Source organism: Silurus meridionalis, chromosome 14 (assembly GCF_014805685.1).
Source record: "Silurus meridionalis isolate SWU-2019-XX chromosome 14, ASM1480568v1, whole genome shotgun sequence".
NCBI lineage: Eukaryota > Metazoa > Chordata > Actinopteri > Siluriformes > Siluridae > Silurus > Silurus meridionalis.
Genome location: NC_060897.1, coordinates 3,948,504 through 3,968,785, shown reverse-complemented (window position 1 = coordinate 3,968,785; position 20,282 = coordinate 3,948,504). Strand labels below are relative to the sequence as shown.

Here is a 20,282-nt window from a genome sequence, read left to right as displayed (position 1 = left end):
GGCCCCCTCTTTTTACCCACCTGTAGGAGCAAGAACGTGCTAGAAGCCCACTTGAAAGACAGTTCTGAACCCATGTATTCTTATTTACCACTTTTTAGTTCCTTAGCTCTCTGCTATCCTGTGAAAGCTATTAATCAGGCGGGTTGAAGGCTAACACTTTCCTTCTGAGTCATGTGAAGCATTTATCAACTACATCCTTCAATCAGACTGCACTACAGACTTGGACCAAAGCCCTATCTACATTCTTCCTCTTTTTGTAGGCAGTGGTGGCTCAACAGTTAGGATTCTGGTTACTTATCAGAAGGTCAGGAGTTCAAATCACAGCACCACCAAGCTGTTGGGGCCTTGAGAAAAGCTCTTACCTTTCTGCTCAATGCTGTATTATGGCTTATCCTGTGCTCTGACCCTAATGTCCTCACAAGATGAGATATGTGAAGGAAATAATTTCACTGAGCTTAACATACAGTATATGTAACATCTGTGGTGGTATCAGAAAGTTTCGAGAAGAGCTCTGTTTCCAAGAAAATACTTTATTTATCTAGGTTTTCACACTATCACCTTCACAATAGCCCCCTTGCACAGCAATTCAGGGCTCCCAGCATTCCTGCCACTTCTATGTTGTATCCTGGAAGTCTTCTTTTCAAAGCATGTCAAACAGATTTGCCCAGTTTCATGCAAAATTTGACGTTTTCTCTATGTTCTATTTTGCTGTCCGTGATGAAATCACAGACGTGATAATGCATGTGGTCAGAATAGCACCATCAGTCTTGAAACGTTTTGATGCCAGTTTATATGAGCTTGCAGGGTAAAGAGTAAAGACATCCCTTTCACACAGAAAGCTAAGTTGCTCTCTTGATTGTTGGCTACGGATGGCCACAGTTAAGAACTCCCACTTCCACTAAAATAAGGTGAATACTTTTCTGTTGTTCCACTTTTCTTTGGTGGGACAAAAGACCCAGGATTTGTAATCACTCAGGTTTAAAAGCTGCGAAAATATGTCTGGGTATCATGGAAATTTAAAAGAAGACATTTCCCCACACTGGAAATTTCATCAATGCCTTGGTTCCTCAAGAAAATATTGAAGGAAAACAAGAGGAACAGCTTTGTACAGTACAAAGCTGTAAAATGAAGCTGTAAAGATCATCAGAATGATCACGCAGGAACGTTTTCCCCTTTGATGGACATTAGATTTTACGTCAAGTTGCTTTCGTTACTCTCAAAAAAAAAAAAAACGCAGCGACCTCGAAAGCAACCCAGTGGTGCTTTTCCACATACCTTCAGAAACTACTTTGTCCTTTTACTGAACCTTCGCCAGAGCGTTTTTATGAAGCAGGTGCTGACCTTAATGCTGTGACATTCCAGTCAAAATAAGCCACTTCAGTGTGGGTTTGAGGTTAGTACGACTGGTTCAGTTGGAGCAGCCGAGTGTTGGCTTTGTAGGAGATCTAAGAGAGGGAAAAGAACAAGAAAACCGAGAGACAAACAATGATAGAGTATGAGTGGTATTGAGTCATGACAGACAGAGGAACAGAATGAGAAGTGAAAGAGAGAAAAAGAGAGAGAGAGAACAAGTGTGAGCGAGAGAGGTGGTCTACATAACAGCAGCCCGCCTATCTGTGGCTTCTGTCCCATTGTGTGTGAGTCCACCACCCCTTTAAGGAAATGAGCACATCCTGTTATTTTATTCGAGTCTTCCTGCATAAAGGTTCATACATGAGATCAGTGTTCACTGAGACAAGCAAAGAGCTCGCAGTGGACTAAAGGACCATGTCTCCTCACGTGTCCTCACCTCGAATAAGGCCAATATGGAGCCCCACTTTTTGGGGTAAGTACTACCAATGCACCGCTTCCTGCCTCCGGTTATTTTTATATAACAGGATACAAATTCTTTATACAATCAAAACGCTTTGGATTTAATATATACTAAAAATCTGGATATATTTGATATAAAGGTACCAAGCTAATCTTTAGTAGATTAAGAGAAATACCACATTTTTATCACCTCGATGAAAACGTAGGCGTTTATACGAACGATCATTGAGAAGGATTGAAGACTGGTTGCAAAAGTTGTGGTTATAAAATCAACTTTGTGTGTGTGTGTGTGTGTGTGTGTGTGTGTGTGTGTGTGTGTGTGTGTGTGTGTTAAGAGTAAATGGCACCATCAGCACATTTTGTCAGTAGCTAAATCCACGGCCCTTAGGTTAGATTCTCCATATTTCCTCCTGGTGGAAAAACATTGAATTGCAAAAAAAAAAATTATTATTGGTCAATTAATATTATTTTTTGTTGAAACACGAATTCTTTGTTTATTTAGTCCACCAGATTACAAGCTTAAGAGGGCCGGATCTATCTTGGAGCCATATAATTCAATGAAATGTACTTTCACAAGGTGAAAGATACATACTATAGGTACAAAAGCTGTCTCAGTGATTGTATGGTACAGTTTAAAACGATTATTCCTGGGCATGGGGCCCATTTTGGAAATTTTTTTTGGTCTATTTGCCTGTTTCCTTTACATGCAGGTCTATATTCCGGTACCAAAATAATGGAGCTAAAACAACTCAAAACTAATGACAATTATTTTTTATTTACTAGTAACTGATTCTAACTCATGCAACTTGCACAGAATCAGGAGACACATGATGTTTTGTTTTCTTCTTTATATCCAGATATTGTAGAAACTCTAAAAAAGGCATATCAGGAAATGAGCCAGTGGAACAGGACAAAGAGAGGATGTACTCCTGCTATCACTAGTTATCTCTCTTCTCCTACCTTCCTTTGTGTGATGATTATAAGTGAGAAAAATGTGTGTGTCTAAGCATCCCTGAAGTCCTTTCTAAAGTAATCAGGAGGAGCTTTGAGAGCATTAAAAAAAAAAAAACAGAAAAGGATCTGACAAAATTCACAGGACACCAAATAAAACAGTGTACATTATAGTACATAGATAGATTGTCTTTAGTTTTTCCAATATAAGAGACACTATGGGTTCTCTGGTGGTCCCCTGAAAATTTATATGAGATCAGAAAGTATTAAACGTTTGAAGAAACCAGTTTAAGAGATCGGTTTTTATTGTATTATTACATTATCGGGTGATTCAGTGCATATGTCCGTGTTCATATATCCTGTGTTTTCTCTCTCGCAGGTGCCTGTGTGGTTTTGATGTTTGCTCGGGTGCAGGCGCTCGTTCCGAGTGAAGCCACTCCTCCAAAGCGCTCAGAAGAACAACGTGGTAAGGTCTATCTGTCTATCTATCTGTCTGTCTGTCTGTCTGTCTGTCTGTCTGTCTGTCTGTCTGTCTGTCTCTCTGCGAGGAACGTTCCATTTAAGCCCCAGCCTTAGAGAACAAATTTCAAGGATTGGAACCTGCATTTATTTTTCAACACTCTCCCCTGCTACATTTATACACGTATCCCAGAGTTCAACAAACGCCTGAAAAGATTCGGCATAGAAAGATTTGTCAGTACACCTGAACCATCCTAGTTTCACACGCTAAATGCTCACAGGAATGACTGCTGTGGGCTGGGAACCACTACGACTGGGATCGTCACTAAAGGAAGTACGGCCACCTTTAAAACATTTACACTATTCAAATGCCTTACTGCGGCTGAGAGTCTCATCACCGTACTGTGCTCGAAGTCTTCTGTAGATATCTGGGGGTTTTACTCCTTGGTTCCTAAAAAAACATTATCACACTGTTGTCTGCTATTTATTTATCTATTTAATACTTGTGCTGTCTATATTGTCTCACATTGTCTGTTTTGTCTTGTCTTGTCTGTTTTGTCTTGTTTAGTCCAAGCTAAATGTATAGTGTTATTTATGTCTGTACTTTTGAGAGTCACCAACAGCTGGAACCAAATTCCTTGTGTGTGCCAACACACTTGGCCAATAAACCTGATTCTGATTCTGATTTAAAGCTAGCTAAGTTACATTAGCACACTGTGGATTGAACTGTCCAGTGATCTATTGTATATATATTGTAATACACCACTAAGCACAATTGTTTACCGTTTTTATTTCCACCACTGACTTTCACTTTAACCCCCTGCCCTCCACATATAAATCTTTCACATTCAATTATAATAGATTAGTTACTCTGAATCAAAGTCAGGCAATGAAGGCAATGGGGACAGCAGCATTGAATGTCCCTTGCTGTAGTCATTTGTGCTTTCATTTGTTATTTATTCGTAAACCCTAAATAATACGCTCTAAACCCCTTCTAAACCCTTTAGTGAATTCAGTATATGTTCCACTGGGATTGATTCATTTGCAAAATTTCTGGCCAGTGCTTTGGTTGAAATGACAAGAAAATGTCTCCTGGGCTAGGAAATACAGAAAGAAAGAACAGAAAGCAAACAAAGAATCCATAACAACAGCCATAAGCTATTTTACATTTTTTCTTAAAAACAGCAACACAATATAGATGCATGGACAAAAGAATTTGGACACCTGACTTTTTCAGGCACATGTGGTTCTTTGGATGCTGGAGCATAACATTTTCCCTTGACTTAAACTGTGAACCTGCTCCAGCATGACAATGCCCCTGTGCACGGAGTCCGCTCCATGAAGATCTGCTTTACATGGTCTGGAGGGGATCTTGAGTGGCCTGCTATAGATCTCTGACCCTCAGCCCGAATGAACATGAATGTGAACGCTGACTGCACCTCAGGCCTCCTCACTTCACCACTCTTCAGTACTTGACTTTACTACTAACACCCTTGTGGCTGAATAAACACAAATCTCCACAACACACTCCAAAATTTTGTGAAACAAAAAGGGTGGAGGTTATTATAATGACAAATGGGGATTAAATGTGGAATGTTCTGTTTAAAAATAGTCAGGTGTCCACAAACATTTGTCCAAATAGTGTTTATCGCTACAAAGATCTTTAGCGATGGTTTAAATGTACTTAGCCAGTTTGTATAAAACGAGCATACCAGTTACTTTTATTTGTTTTGTCAGAGTTATGACTAGCTTGATTTCTTAGCTACTCAGAAAATGGTGATTACTTTGCAACCAACAACTCAAATCTCTCATTTCTTCATTTATCTTGTGTTTATTTTTTAATTTTTTGATTGTCTTTTCTTTTTGTACTTAAAAAGAAAAAGGCTTTTTGTACTTCTCTTTGTCAGCATTTGATCAGAAATATTAATACGTGGATTTTTGCACTTGGTGGACACGGAAATGTTGGACTTCTATCACCTCAGCATGACATTTAAACCATGATTTTCTCTTTGTTTCTCTCATTCTTTCTTTGTGTGTGTGTCTACTTCAGGTGTGGGCGACACCCCCCTCTTCCCAGGAGTCCTGACCACACCGTTAACCACAACAAGTAAGAGAGCCTGTAACACACAGCTGTCAAAACACACTGCGCTGTTCCGATACGACATCAAGGGCTTCAGCTCACATTCAGCCCGTCACGTCTGACTGAGTCATGCCACACTTTCTGGGCCTGGATTTTAATGCCTTTGACATGTTTCCCAGGCACAGGTCTTACACATGTTCCTTATTATTCAATGCCTAGGAAGTAAACCAAAGATACAAAAACATCATATGATAGAATAAATAACGAAGGCTTGTGAGGGCGTTAAAGAGATGATGACACAGCTGACTGGGGTCTGCAGATGTCCCAAGGGTCAGCAAATGTCCCACACTGGGGTTAATATCTTAAATTTGTTTAGGGTTCAGACCTCTGGATTTTAGTGTGTGGTGTAGTTAAATAAGATTATGGATCCTGTCTATTCAAATATTTCCTAATTGTACTTAATCAGTAATCGGATAAGCTTCATAGGAAGCGATCTTCCACTCCAAAGCATATATTCATGGAGATGGCTTTGTGCATTGTCATGATGGGACATCTTTGGGTTTCCTAGTTCAAGTATGGGGAAAATTTTTAGCTAACTGTGGTAACTTTGTGGTAACAGTTTGGGGAAGAACCACATTTAGCTGGAAAATTCAGGTGTCCCATGCGATTGTGATGTCAGTGTATGGTGTAATAGGATAAGGACATAGATTCCAGCAATTTGGAAAAGTATTTCCTTTTTGTAGTTAATCAGTAAGATCATTTTGGTAAGCGTTGTAACATAGTGACTAGATAATATTGGCTGTGCATTCAAAAGTGCTTTAATAGATCACTAGATGTGTTCGAATAGCTAGAACAGAGACTGTTCTTGCTGTGGTGTAGGGCGTCAGTGATAAAAAACAGATTTGGTCTTTGAGAGGAAACCCCTAAGCTAAAACACGCTTTATGTTACCGCCTCCACATGCTTCATGAGTTAATGTACAGTACATATGAGTTATGGGCATGAACAACAGCACACCACATTTGTGAACAGCTTTGAAATGCAAAGAACAGTGGAAAGTAAAGAGAAGACTGTAGAATGTTCTTTCTGGAAAACAAATAAAGGCCAAATGTAATGTAGCACAAAAGACAGAACACTAATTAAAATAAGAATCCATCCCATGTACAGCATATAATTTTGGAGCTGGCTTTGTGTACAGGAGCATTGTCATTCTGGAACAGGTTTTGGTCTCCTAGTTCAAATGAAGGGACAATTTCATGCTACTGCTTAAAATACATCCTTTACAATTGTGTGTCTTCAACTCAGTGGTAAGAATTGAGGGAGAAGCACATATGGCTGGAAAAGCCAAGTTCCAATACTTTTGTCAAAATAATGTAACACCAGAATGAGAACAAGCTTCAAAAAGTTGACTCTTGCTATATACAAGAAGACTAAGAAACACAAAAACATTGTCTGTTTAATGCTAGCAGCTAACAACTTAGCACGTTTTCAACTGGGTAAAGATACAAGTTGCAAAATGAGAAGAAATCACATGACTGCTGCTTCAATCATGGCTTCTGGAAAAGAACAGAAAATCTATCACTTCTGAATCCATTTTATTTCTTATAGTAATCACATTGACTGAATTTCCTCATGCGTCGTGTGTGTTCTCTTACAGTCGCCTTTTTCCTGTCAGACTTATTTTGTGCCTATAATTGGTGCGATGCCGCTTGACGTATCTGAACTGGTTTATGACACGTGTGTACAAATGTGCTGCGAGTTCGGACCCAGGCATTGAGGTAAAGTTTAGAAAAGAACATAACAGAACAGAAGAGAACAAAACAGTCTACAGCTGTGTTTGGTTAAACACATCAACTTTTTTTTCATATTCTGTAAAAAAAAAAAAAGTTTGTTAAAGGTTGGTAAACTCGACACTAAAATTTGTGAGTTTACATTCTACTACATCCTGTGGAATAGAATATGCAAGAGGTATATACTCTTATCCTAACACCTATTTATCCATCAGTCTATCTACCTAGCTAGCTAGCTACACAAAATGGACAAAAAACTTTGTGGACACCTGACAAGATTGGTTCCACATTTTGTCTCCATTTCCTAATCCAGTTCAATCCAATTAGATTTAATTTAATTGAATTTAATTTATTTGAATTTAATTGAATTTAATTTAATGTAATGTAATTGAATTAAATTGAATTGAATTGAATTCATTTTTATTTGTATAGCACTTTTAACAATGGACATTGTCTCAAAGCAGCTTCACACAGATAACGTGTTAATAAAGAATGAATAAGATTGTTCCGCAAATTTGTCCCTAATAAGCAAGCCATCGGCAACTGTGGCAAGGAAAGACTCGCTGAGATGGCATAAGGAAGTTCTATCTTATCTGAGTTGAGCAGAAGGAAGTTATCAAGCATCAACTGTCTAATGTCCTTTACACACTCCTCAACACTGTCAGCATAGCAATGGAAGCTAATATCATGTTTATGTATAATTTCACTCAGAGGCAGCAGATATAAAGAGAAAAGCAGTGGGCCTAAGGCAGATCCTTGTGGAACACCAAACTTTACCTCAGAGAGTGTGAAAAACTCACCATTTACATCAACATTCTAATAGCGATCAGTCAAATAAGACCCAAACCAGGCTCTTTATTCCAACATTTTTTAATCTTGCAATTAAGATATTATGATCAATGGTGTCAAAAGCTGCAATAAGGTCGAGCAAAACAAGAAAGAGACAAAACCCTGATCAGCAGCCAATAGCAGGTCATTTACCACTTTAACCAGCGCCGTCTCTGTGCTATAATGAGGCTTAAATCCTGACTGATACATTTCAAAATGTTATTCCTAAGTAGGTGTGAGCAGAACTGCTGAGCTACAACCTTTTCTAGAATCTTGGAGATAAAGGGGAGGTTTGAAATTGGCCTATAGTTGGACAGCTGACAGGGTCAAGGGTTTCTTAATTAGGGGGTTTATAACTGCCAGTTTGAAAGATTTAGGTACATAACCGGTGCTAACGGAAGAATTTATCATTTTAGAAAAGGTTCTAGTACTTCTGGAATTGTCTTTTTAAAGAAACTTGTAGGCAAGGAACCAAGAATACAAGTTGATGATTTTGATGAGGAAATAAATGAAGTCATTCTCTTGAATGGGTGTAAAACTGTGTAATTGATCACCTGTCATAATTACAGTGCTATTTACAGGGTTAATAGTTTGGATTTATATTAATCATCTGGATTTTTTGCCTGATATTTTCAACTTTATTATGAAAAAAAGTTGAAATCATTAAAACCTATTGTTTAGTAAATGTGTACTTATAGTGCAGTGCTTCTATTTCCTGTTCATTTTGAACCAGTACTTAATAAAAATCTGGGATTATGCTTGTTATTTTCTATGAGGGTGGAGAAATATGCTAATCAAACAACACTAAGAGCTTTTCTATAACTCAGTAGATCCCCCCTCCGGTCGAGCTCTGTGGTGTCAGACGGAGATCTCATTAATGTCGATAACTCCGGAAGATTATTGATAAAACTTGCTGCTCCAGTTGACGTAAATGTACACTTAAACTCGGTAACATGGATCTAATCTAAAACCAGCCTTCGCTCCCCACAAGCATCAATGATCCTCGGCTGCCCACGACCCTCTCACCAGTTCACCACTGTTCCTTCCTTGGAGCACTTTTGATAGACACTGACCACTGCAGACTGTGAACATCCCAACAAGAGCTACAGTTTTGGAGACGTTCTGACCCAGTCGTCTAGACGTCACAATTTAGCCATCATCACACATCATCAACCATTCAGTCAAGGGGTAGCTGAATGGTTAAGATGTTGAAATATGATTGAAAGGTTGTGTGTTTAAATCCCAGCACCAACCAGTTGCCACTTTTTGGCCCTTGAACAAGGCCCTTAACCCTCAAGTTCTGGGTTGTTTAAAAAAGATAATTTGTTCTGGATAAGCGTGTCTGCCTGATGCCACAAATGTAAATGAATTCATTACCTCTTGGGTTTTAGATTAGATACTAATTTTGTGAAGATTTTGACTAAAATGCACCATTAAATTAGTCAGTAGAGGCTCTTATAATGAATCTAATAATGTGACATGGAGAACTTATAATCACATAGTCTGTTTAAAGTTTCACCACTTTTCTTATTGGGATCATGCTTTCAAACTGGAAGACTAATAAATCAAGAGTTTGAAGAACACAAACTACACAAAAAAAACAAGCGTGTTTTTTCTTCTTTTTCTGGCACTGTTGCTTGTCCTGGGCACAGTGGGTCATCCTGCATGTAAAGCAGCTGGAGATTTGGGATAGGATCTTTTTTATTTTTATTTTTTTTTAAAAGCAGTTATTTTATTAAAGAGCACAGAACAGCTGGTGGACTTTCGTTCAGGATTCCCACCTTAATACGAGCTGTTTTATTCGTTTATCCGTTTCATCATGGTCCTAAATGTTTACTCGTGTTTCCTATTCGGCAACAGATGCGAAGTGAAATAAATCAGAGAGGCGCAGTGAAGCAGCAGTGAGTGGCCTGTGAGAAAATACAGCAGAGGACTGAGGTGGGGGGAGAAAGGGGTGTGTGTGTGTGTGTGTGTGTGTGTGTGTGTGTGTGTGTCAGAAAGGGAAAGAGAGAGAGAGAGAGAGAGAGAGAGAGAGAGAGAGAGAGAGAAAGAGATTAAATCAGCATGAAAGAGAGAGCAAAAGAGAGAGAGGACAGTGAGAGAGAAAGAGAGAGAGAGAGAGAGAGAGAGAGAGAGAGAGATTAGACAGAGAGTGAGAATCTGAGAGAGAAAGAGATAAAGAGAGACAAACAGTCGAAAGAAAAACAAGAAAGAAAGAAAGAAAGAAAGAAAGAAAGAAAGAAAGAAAGAAAGAAAGGGAGAGTGAGGGAGAGATGCATACAGTCAATCAAAAAGAAAGAAAGAAAGAAAGAAAGAAAGAAAGAAAGTATGAAAGAGTAATATTTGGAGAGGGTGAAAGGAGAGTGAGAGAGATGCAGACAGTCAAAAAGTGAAAAAAAAGAGTAAGAAGAGAGTGAAAATCAGAGAGAAAGAGAGAGAGAGAGAGGGAAAGAGAGAAAGTTAGCAAAGACGGTGGGTGTCTTATAAAGGGGCTCCCTTTGAAACATCTGGTTTATAACCGTGTCCACATCTGTGTGTCTCTCTCTCTCTCTCTCTCTCTCTCTCCCCGACCCCGGGTTACACACAGGCCGTGTCCCTATTGGATATACAGAGCCCTATGTAGCGCCTGAAAGCTCTCGCTTTTTTGCCCCTCTCTCGCGCAGTGCGCACGTGCAGACAGCAGGCAGCAGGGCGCGGTTAGGGACGGAACGCCCCCAGACCCCCCCCCCGCCCGCGTGCCCTCCTCTTCCTGCCCCGCGCGCGCACACTGCGCTTCACTCCCTCACTCACTCACTCAGTCCCTCAGACAGTCACGGTCCGCGCGCACAGCGGCGCCTCGCGCTCTCTGCTATGAGGGGACCGCTCGTGTTATTGACGCTGCTGTTCTGTGTTTCTTCTGGTAAGCCCCCCGCGCGCGCACACACGCACACACACACACACACACACCCCTGCTGTTTAATTGTGACTTATTTATTAATATATTATTTATTTTATTACATATGTATATATGATTTATTTATACTTGTATTTTATTTAAACGCTGTATGTGTGTTTTGCATGCATGTATGCATGCATGTACTGTATGCGTGTATGCATTTATGCATTTATGCATGTGTGCATGTATGTATATATGTATGTATGTTTGTATGTTTGTATGTATGTATGTATGGTGTATGTATGTATGTATGTATGTATGGTGTATGTATGTATGTATGTATGTATGTATGTATGGTGTATGTATGTATGTATGTATGTATGTATGTATGTATGTATGTATGGTGTTTGTATGTATGTATGGTGTATGGTGTGTGCACTGATTGTGTGCACTGCGAACATCTGTGACGCGTCTCTACTAATAATGAAGCTGTTGCTGTTAAATCCTTGTGCCTTGTTACAGAGGTGGTTGAACTTTCTTGTAGCTTCAAGGGTTGGAAATCCCATCTTCAGGCTGTACAGTATAGTCTGGAAAATGTTTGGAAATCTATATTAAAATTGGATTTGGAGCTGGAATTTCATATACAATATTGTATATAAAGTGTTCAACATCGTTGTGTATAAAATGCCAGCTCCAGGTCCAATTCTAATTTGGTTTCCATGTGTTACAGGACAGGAACATCTGATCCACCCTTGAATTCAGGGTGTCCTTTGTGAAAAGCGCTATAGAAATAAAATTGAATTGAATTGAACACTTTTATGCTGACATCAGCCTGTTGTTGATCCTGGTTATCTCAATTCAATGAAGTTTTATTTGTAGAGCGCTTTTAACAATGGACTTTTAGAGCAGAGCAGCTTTACAGAGATAAAGTGGTTATAAAGTTGTATAAAAGGGTGTATAAGTTTAGTGACTATAAGTTTGTAATTGTAAGTTTATCACTAATGATTGAGCCAGTGGCGACTGTTACAAGGAAAAACTCCCTGAGATGGTATGAGGAAGGAACCTTAAGAGAATCTAGACTCATTAGGGATACGGATCTTGGTGACACCACCTTTAATACAGTGGATCTTTGCACATTACCGCATAATTACTATGTAATCCCCTATCTATATCTATAATCGCTAATTCTGGGTATTTATGTATAAAAGTGTCCTTAAAAATGCAAAAGCCACATATTTATAAGAAGAGTTTAAGAGAGTTTTAACTCTTTAATTGAGACATTTTAAGTAGCTGATTGTTGAGGAGTGCATGAGGGATTTCTCCTTGAACAAATTCATTCATGCTGGGTTGTTTCTTTCTGAAAAAACAAAACAAAGCAAAAGTATTGGGTCACCTGCCTTTTCTGCTCTATGTGGTTCTTTTCCAAACTGTTACCACAAATTTGGAGGCACTCACTTGTACAGGACGTCTTTTAGATGGCGCTATAATATGATGTTTGCATTCACTTGAACTTGGAAACCCAAAACCTGTTCCAGCATGGCAATGCCCCTGTGCACAAAGTGAGCTCCTTGAAGATATGGTTTACATGCTTTGGAGAGGAAGATCTTGAGTGGCCTGCTATAGAGCTTTGATCTCATCCCTACTGAACACCTTTGGGATGAATTGGAACATTGACTTCACCCCAGGTCTCCTCACCTACATCAGTACTTGCCTTTCGTAACACCCTTCTGGTTGATAAACGCAAATATCCATAAGCACACTTTAAAATCTAGTGGAACATCTTTCCAGAAGAGTGGAGGGAATAATAAGAGTAAATTGGTACTAAATGTGGGATGCAATGCTCAAAAATCACATACCATACTTATGACCAGGTGTTTCAAGGTTTCAATCCCTTTTTGAGCTAAGTAAACTAGAAAAACCCATTTAAAAAATTGCCTCCTGATCCAGAATGTTTGTGTTTGGATGAACCTTGTGCCGGTTATCTTAGAGACATTCTGTGGGCCAGTAGATCCTGAGGGTGGAGCTTTTTAAAACCCGAGGGTGAAAAATCATTTAAAGTAGGCAAACGCACTAAACTTTTAGTTGTAAATGTATCTAACGCACCTTCGACTACATTGTTAAATGGTAAATATAAATGTAATGAGGGCGGGTTGCTGAACAAACCTTTTTCGAATGTGTTTAACTTTAATTCTGAAGAAAAAAACGGTGTGTAGTTAATTTTAAACCGCCGTTGAACTCAGTGTCTCATTAACAAGACTTTAATGATGTGTAAGGTGTGCTCAAGCAGAAAAAAACACACATCATGGAGTTGTGGGACCAAAGTGTTTTTCGACCATGGGAAAAAAAAAAAGGCACAGTCAGTTGTTTTAAGAACAACGTATAATGGATGCCAGGTTCTCATGCCATTTACTTTAAATGAGCAGCATTTCCTCAAGTTTCCGTTTGCGCCAGCTGGACTGAGTCAGCCAAGACATGTTTTTTGGTGTCTGAAGTTGCTGTTTTTTGGGTTTAGCACTGGAGCGAGGCCTGTCACGATAACTACATTTGCATTTGTCCCAGAAATCATGATAAACCATTTTACATTACATTGATGTAATAAATACGCTATATTGACAAAAGGATTAGACACCTGATTTTCTGTCAGGGGTACATGCTTTTTTCCCCCAAACAAGTGGCACATATTTGAAGCCTACAGTTGTATATGGTGTCTTTTGAAATTTTTGCCTGACCTGAACAAGGAGACCCAAACCTGTTCTGGTGCCCCCTTGCACAAAGCAAGCTCCATGAACATATGCTTTATAAGGTTTGTAGTGGAAGATCTTCAGCAATAGAGCTCTGATCCCAACCCTATAAACACCTTTGGGAAAAATGTAAACGCTGACTGCACTCCAGTCCTCTTCACCTCACCTACATCAGTATCTGACTTTACTAACACCCCCAAATCTCCAAAAGAACATTCTAAAATGTAGATTGTATATATACAGTATGTACATGCATTCAGAATGTTTGATTTGAGGAAATGACCGTAAATCATACGTTTTCTATTGTAGTTTACGATATACAGTAAAAGAATGCCTGTTACAATGCCTGTGTTCCACTTATTTGGTCAGTCAAAGACATTTTTTGTTATGAAATTGTATGACATCCAGAAATTGTCATTGACACTGTTGAGCATCATCAGTGAGTTTCCTAAGCTGGAAAAATTTTACAAATGTAATAGTAATGTAGCCCTTCATTCATTGTGTGCTTTTAAAAACACAGAAGATGTTTTTTTTTACTTTGATTGTAGGCAGATTAACTGGATTTCTCCCACTCGGAAATCTCAGTCCATAAGCTACATTTAGGTTGAAGGAGAATTTATAGAGGAACTGTTTTTCATTTTTGACCAAACTGTGCATTAAAGCCATCGGCCATGGATTGTACTGAAAAGTAGGATTTTGTTTAAAAAAAAATAACTTCACCTACACTGTTTTTAAATTCATCTCCTTAAAAAATGCAATCAAATCAAAAATATGTAATCAATTAAAAAATACGTAATCACTTTCAATTATCTCCATATATTTTCTCGGTCCAGTGGGTTTTTAAAAATGCTCCAATGCATCTGAGTGTGGACAGAAGGCTCAATCCTTCTTGATCTGGATTAATGTGTAGTTTAAACTAAATTTTTTAACCAGAATTTGACCTCCTGGTTTAAATATTTGCCTGCACACTCATGATGTTTCTTCTTTTCTTAGGTGTCAGCGTTGAAGAGAGAACAGCATGTAAGTTACATCCTGTATTGTTGCCTGAAGTGTGTATGTGTGTACATATATATATATATATATATATATATATATATATATATATATATATATATATATATATATAAGACGGGTCTCTTAAAATGAACAACTAACCTGTTTCCTTTTAAAAAAAAAGTAACTTTATTGCTAAAATTGCATACAGAAATATCTGTGAAAATGAATTACCATATTACATCTAAAAATACAAATATATAAATAAAACAATTATAAATGAAATATATAAAAATACATTTCAGATTACTAAAAAAATCCTTCAAAGCCCGTTTCCGCCACATAAAAAAGTTGCAATTCAAACTTGTTTTCTTCGCAATTGCGACTTTATTTCTGGTAAACATCCAACATTTCTGGTGCATCCACGAGTATCCATGTTGTCAGCCTGAAGTTTAAAGCTGTTGGTGTATGAACGAGGTCTCCTCTGCTTCATCTGTCTTGTTCTGTCTTCTCCAGAGCTCATAGCTAATAGAAACTCACACTACACATTTTCAGAAGTTATATCAATATCGCTGATTGTTTTAAGTGTTCTTTTATTATTGGTGTTTTTTTTTTTTTTTTTTTTTTACAGTCAACGAAACTGTTCTAATGAATTGCGTTTTTTCCTCTTTGTGTACGGGAATGAAGTAAGCCCATGTGAAGAATACTGCTCTCTGTGTGAGGAGTTTCAACTACCCAAGGTCAAGTGCTACTCTCAAATTCTGCAATTCTGCAGAACAAATTTCCAGATCGAGATGGAGACCATCAACGCCACCGAGTACTGCATGTGGGAAAGAGTGAAAAGGTTAGTGGGGTTCCTGTGATTCATTGCATCATGTGTTAAAACTGCTCAAGAGAGAGATAAAGTCTGAAAGTGATGGAACACATGGACATTTTTTTTACTCTTAGGAAACCCTGAATGGGTTTTTCTACTTAGTAGTATCTAATGGTTATTGGATGAATGTTTTTAAAATGTCGAATGCAAAAAATATATAAACACATAAATGTTTGTTATATAATGAATCATTTTTGCAACAACGAACAAGGCTAATTTACACCTCTATCATCCACCCTTAACAATATCACCACCAAAAACAACACCAATAACAACCCCAGCAACACCACCACCATTAACATTACCAGCACCAACAACACCAACACTGCCAACACCAGCAAAACCATCACCACCATTAACATAACCAGCACCAACACCACAAACACCACAAACAACCCCACAACCAACATCACCAGTAACAAAACCAGCACCATCACCCTTAACAATATCACCTCAAAAACAACACCAACAACAACATAACCACCACCATTAGCAATACCACCAGCAACAACACAATCACCACCACTAACATCACCACTAACACCACCACCACCAGCACCAACAATGCCAATAACTACAATACAACAATATTTTACTGTTTTGGATGTAGCCTGTGATTGGCTGTTGGTTTTTGTGATGTCACAAGACTCCAGTCGCACTTCATATCCACTCCTAATTTTCAAATATTTGATAAGGTTCTGAAATGTACACTCTTACTTTTATCTTTTCATCTCTCTTGCAGCCCCTATAACAGGTTCTCCGTGTGTTCGGAGGACGTCGCAGAGTGCCTGAAGCTCCCCTGGCCCAACAGACTGGTGGAGGAGATGTTTGTGGAAATTCATTCCTCCTTTTTCCAGGATTGTCCCACTGAGAACCTCAGGGATCCACCCCCTAACATCATCTTCGCCCTCGTCATGACCCCTATATGTCTTATCCCAGCCATGGTGGTGCTCGTTGTGCTAAAGACCAAGAACGGAGACAGAAGGTCATAAAGCTTGGCCCTGTCTTAACAGATTAGGTCCATCTGCCTTCTTCCTGGAAAAAAAAACTGGCACTAATGTCTTCTGCTTTTATACATGAAGATCTTTCTGTGCATCGAAAAATGTTTCCATGCACCTGCTTCAAGAATTCCAAAATATTGTGAGACAAAATGTCAACATGCAAGAATCCATGAGAAAATTGTCTCTGGATTTGAATTAATGGTGGTTAGGTTCCTGGGAACAGAAATCATATTGACAAAATGGCTTTATACATGTCAACCTTTCAATTTATGGTAGCTGGGTATTGGCTTTTGCTTAGACAAAAGTGTAAGATAAATCGAATAACTTTATTGGGTAAGATAAATTCTTGGGTCGGACCACCACTAATGATTTTTGTTGCCTGGAAACCCATCCAGTGAAGCTAAACTGTGGTATCATAACATACACTATATGGACATTATATTAGGGCACCTGACTGCAGTTTTTCACCAAACTGTTACCACAAAGTTGAAGGCACACACTTGTGTAGGACGTCTTTGAAAGCTGGAGCATTCCATTTTCCCCTTCACTTCACCAAGTAGGAGCCCCTGCACTGTTCCACCATGACAATGCTCTGTGCACAAATCCAGCTCCATGTACAGTAGATATACTTATCATAGGTTGGAGTGGAAGATCTTCTGATTTTGTGCTATAGTGGGGACTAAATGTGGAATAAGATGTTCAAAAAACATACATATTTTATAGTTTGGTGTCCACAGATATCTGTTTATATAGTGTATTTTAGGATCTCACATGTTCTGACAATTAAGAGAATCCATCTTTTTTTTTTATGTTACTTCGTTATATTCTGAAATCCTGCCCATGATGGAATTAACATTTTAATGTTGAGTGCTGGTCCACCTCTCTTATTAACACCATTATAAGCCACTGAAGCCTTACTCCATGTACTGTAAGTCTTTTTTGTTATCTTTGTAGTTCATATTTTATATATGAGTGTCAGTCGAGTGACAAAGGCCAATTTGCTGGCTCGACCGAATCGCGTTTGTATTTTTTCTTTTTTTTTTTTTTTCCTTTTTGATTTTATGACCCAAGTCATAACCAATGACTATTGTTTTTTTTTTCCTTCTACTTCTTTCTTTTATGAGTAATAGGACGACGAGAATTTCACCCATTATTTCTTTTATATTTAGACTGTAATAATCATCTATTACTGATTACAAGATGGAAAAAAAAGAAAAATAAGAAAGTGCAGTTGAAATAGTTTTATCAATACTTCCTCTACACAAATAAATACACACTGAGAACGTTCGATCAAATTCAAGAGACTTGGTGAATTGGAGGTCGCGATAAACGTAATGTTCGAGTTTCCCTCAGATTCCGGTAGCTAGACGAATGTTTCCGATCAGTTCAGAAACCTCTGCTTTAGCTTTGCTCTATTATTCTTTATGTGCATGGCTTTGGATTAGACAGTAAAAGAAAGAGCTGTTGTTTGTTTGGATTCATTTGAAAACCCTGCAAATCTCAGGGAAAAAAAAAAAGCATTGGCATTTAGTTTTATTAAACACTTGCAATAAATGTGCAAAAGAAGTGAGCTCTAGAAAGCGTCAGACTATTGATTGGGAAGGTCATAAGTTCATATCCCAGCACCACCAAGCTGCCACTGCTGGGCCCTTGATTAAGGCCCTTACTAATTAGTTGTGTAAGTAAGATAATTTTAAGCTGCTCTGGATAAGGACATGTGCCAAATGTCGCAAATGTCAGACTGGGGCTGATTTCTTTCTAGCTCAGACTGTAGATTTATCCATTCATCCAGTCAAATGACTTTCTCAATCACTGACTCTTTATGCTTGGATTGGATTCTAATTCATTGTCATAGGATTAGAAGCAAAATGGCAGAGCAACGAAAGAGAGAGAAAAAAAAAGCATGAATCCTATCAATTAGTCAATTAGTTTTAGTGCCAAATCCATGTGACGCAAATATATAGAACAAAATGGGTGGAATTTCTTTTAAGGAGCAATCGAACAGCTCAGTGTATCGATGTATGTATATATTTTATGACAATGCAATGTTCTGTCTCTCAGCAGCTAATTGAATGTTTAAAGGTTTTAAAGTTTTATTGGTTTTAGTTCAACCACAGATCCCACAACTGCCCCTTGCCAGGTTATCCAGCCAGAGGATATACCCTGACTACTCTACTCATCCCTGTGCCCAGGTTATCTCATTTCATAAGAGTTTTTGGACCTTTGGTGTAACATCCTGAGTGATTTAGCGCTGTAGAGGTGAGGGGTTAAAGGTCAGAGAGGTAGCGTGGGAGCACTGGTAAATGGAAAAGCAGCTGGAATGAAGGCTGTGTGAATCTAATGAAAATGTCTTAAATGACAGTTTTCGACTGCAAAAAAAAAAAATGCAAGAAAGGTTGTTTATGCGTATATTGTTTTACCGTTTTTGTAATGTAACAGGAAACGTATTTGTATACTTTGCACATTTAGTTGTTGTCGTCGTCGAATGACTATGAAAGTGTGTATTTTTGAGTCTGGTGGTGTTGTTGAGCTGCTCTGTCCTGTGGTATGGCCTCACTAACAATCTGTGAATCATTTTATACTGTTCCTCTGGAAGCACTTAGACATCCAATTAAACAGTGTCTTTTAAATACGATTCTGTATTATTTATTTCTTCACATCGGTGTCAGAAGATGATTTCAGTGTCTCTTGAGAGAAACCAGAACATGACGACAGTCGTATGTTAGCAATTTTGATTCCTTGTAATTCCTGCTAATTAACGGCCCGTGAGATTTTCGAAACATGAAAGCGGCCGCTTCCTTCCTGCTCAAGTGCCATGACCTTGACGAAAAGTTTTAAAGCATCATGGGAAAAACAAACAGACAAACAAACATTTGCTGTCAGCTACAATAAATAATTGACAAATCAAAACACACTGGAAAGCCAAAGATGATGTAAAGGTAAATGTTCATTCATTAGGATTGATCTAAAAGTCACAAACTAGGCTACAGTGTTAATGATAATAATAATAATAATAATAATAATAATAATAATAATAATAATAATAAATTATTAAATATATAAATCAAAAGCTTACTTGTGTCCATATAATTTTTCTTATTGCATGAATTAAAAAAAATAAAAAATTTGGGGCTTAATGTATAAAAGCTTCACTGCGTCACCTAATTTATTAAGGTTTATATCACAACATGTCACAAAGCTCAGCACTGGAAGACCTCAAACCACCATATACATACACTGTATGGTCAAAAGTATTGGGACACGTGCCTTTAAATTTGTTTTTTTAGCCCTAATGTGGTTCTTCCCCAATCTCTTAGCACATAGTTGGAGACAAACCATTGTTTATGATGACTTTGGATGTGCTTTGGTAGTTACCTAGTTAGCTTGTTAATGCTAAGTTAGCTTGTTAACTGCTAGTGACCTGTGCGTACCACAGAGGATCTGTAAGCATTTTAATGTTTTTTTTTCTAGTCAAGCCAAAATATATTACAAAAATTTCACTTTGGTCTGCTAGAATGTTAGTAACTTTTCATGAGAAGTTTTCATACATAGACACGATTGGGATTTTAGTATTGTGCTTCCAAAAAAGGTCTACACTATATAGACAAAAGTATTGGGACACTAGTCTTCTTTCCCAAACTATGGGAACTACTGTATGTTACCATTAAGTTGGAGGCACACAATTGTATACAATGTTTTTGGATGTGCTAGCATGAAATTTTCCCTCCACTCGAACTAGCAGATCCAAAACTGTTACATGACAATTCTCCTGTGCACAAATCCAGATCCATGAAGATCTGCTTTACAAGGGTTGAAGTGGAAAATCTCCTGCTACAGAGCTCTGACCCTCAACCCTATTGAACATCTTTCAGATGATTTT

At 38.2% G+C, this 20,282-nt stretch overlaps 1 protein-coding gene across 1 annotated transcript; it reads left to right on the top strand.

The window, feature by feature from the left end:
* The first annotated feature begins 1,641 nt into the window (after nucleotides 1-1,641).
* On the top strand, nucleotides 1,642-19,032 carry ramp2 (receptor (G protein-coupled) activity modifying protein 2). Its single transcript, XM_046866113.1, has 6 exons — nucleotides 1,642-1,825; nucleotides 3,143-3,229; nucleotides 5,273-5,329; nucleotides 14,528-14,554; nucleotides 15,215-15,371; nucleotides 16,144-19,032. The coding sequence occupies exons 1-6, from the start codon at nucleotides 1,768-1,770 to the stop codon at nucleotides 16,391-16,393; spliced, it is 636 nt and encodes a 211-aa protein (XP_046722069.1). The 5' UTR covers nucleotides 1,642-1,767; the 3' UTR covers nucleotides 16,394-19,032.
* Nucleotides 19,033-20,282: the final 1,250 nt, after the last annotated feature.

Bases quoted from the DNA above. Each gene is read 5' to 3' on its own strand.
- ramp2 (XM_046866113.1), top strand. From the start codon at position 1,768: ATGTCTCCTCACGTGTCCTCACCTCGAATAAGGCCAATATGGAGCCCC. The intron at 3,230-5,272 runs GTAAGGTCTATC...TGTCTACTTCAG, and splicing joins GCGCTCAGAAGAACAACGTG to GTGTGGGCGACACCCCCCTC. The intron at 15,372-16,143 runs GTTAGTGGGGTT...TCTCTCTTGCAG, and splicing joins ATGTGGGAAAGAGTGAAAAG to CCCCTATAACAGGTTCTCCG.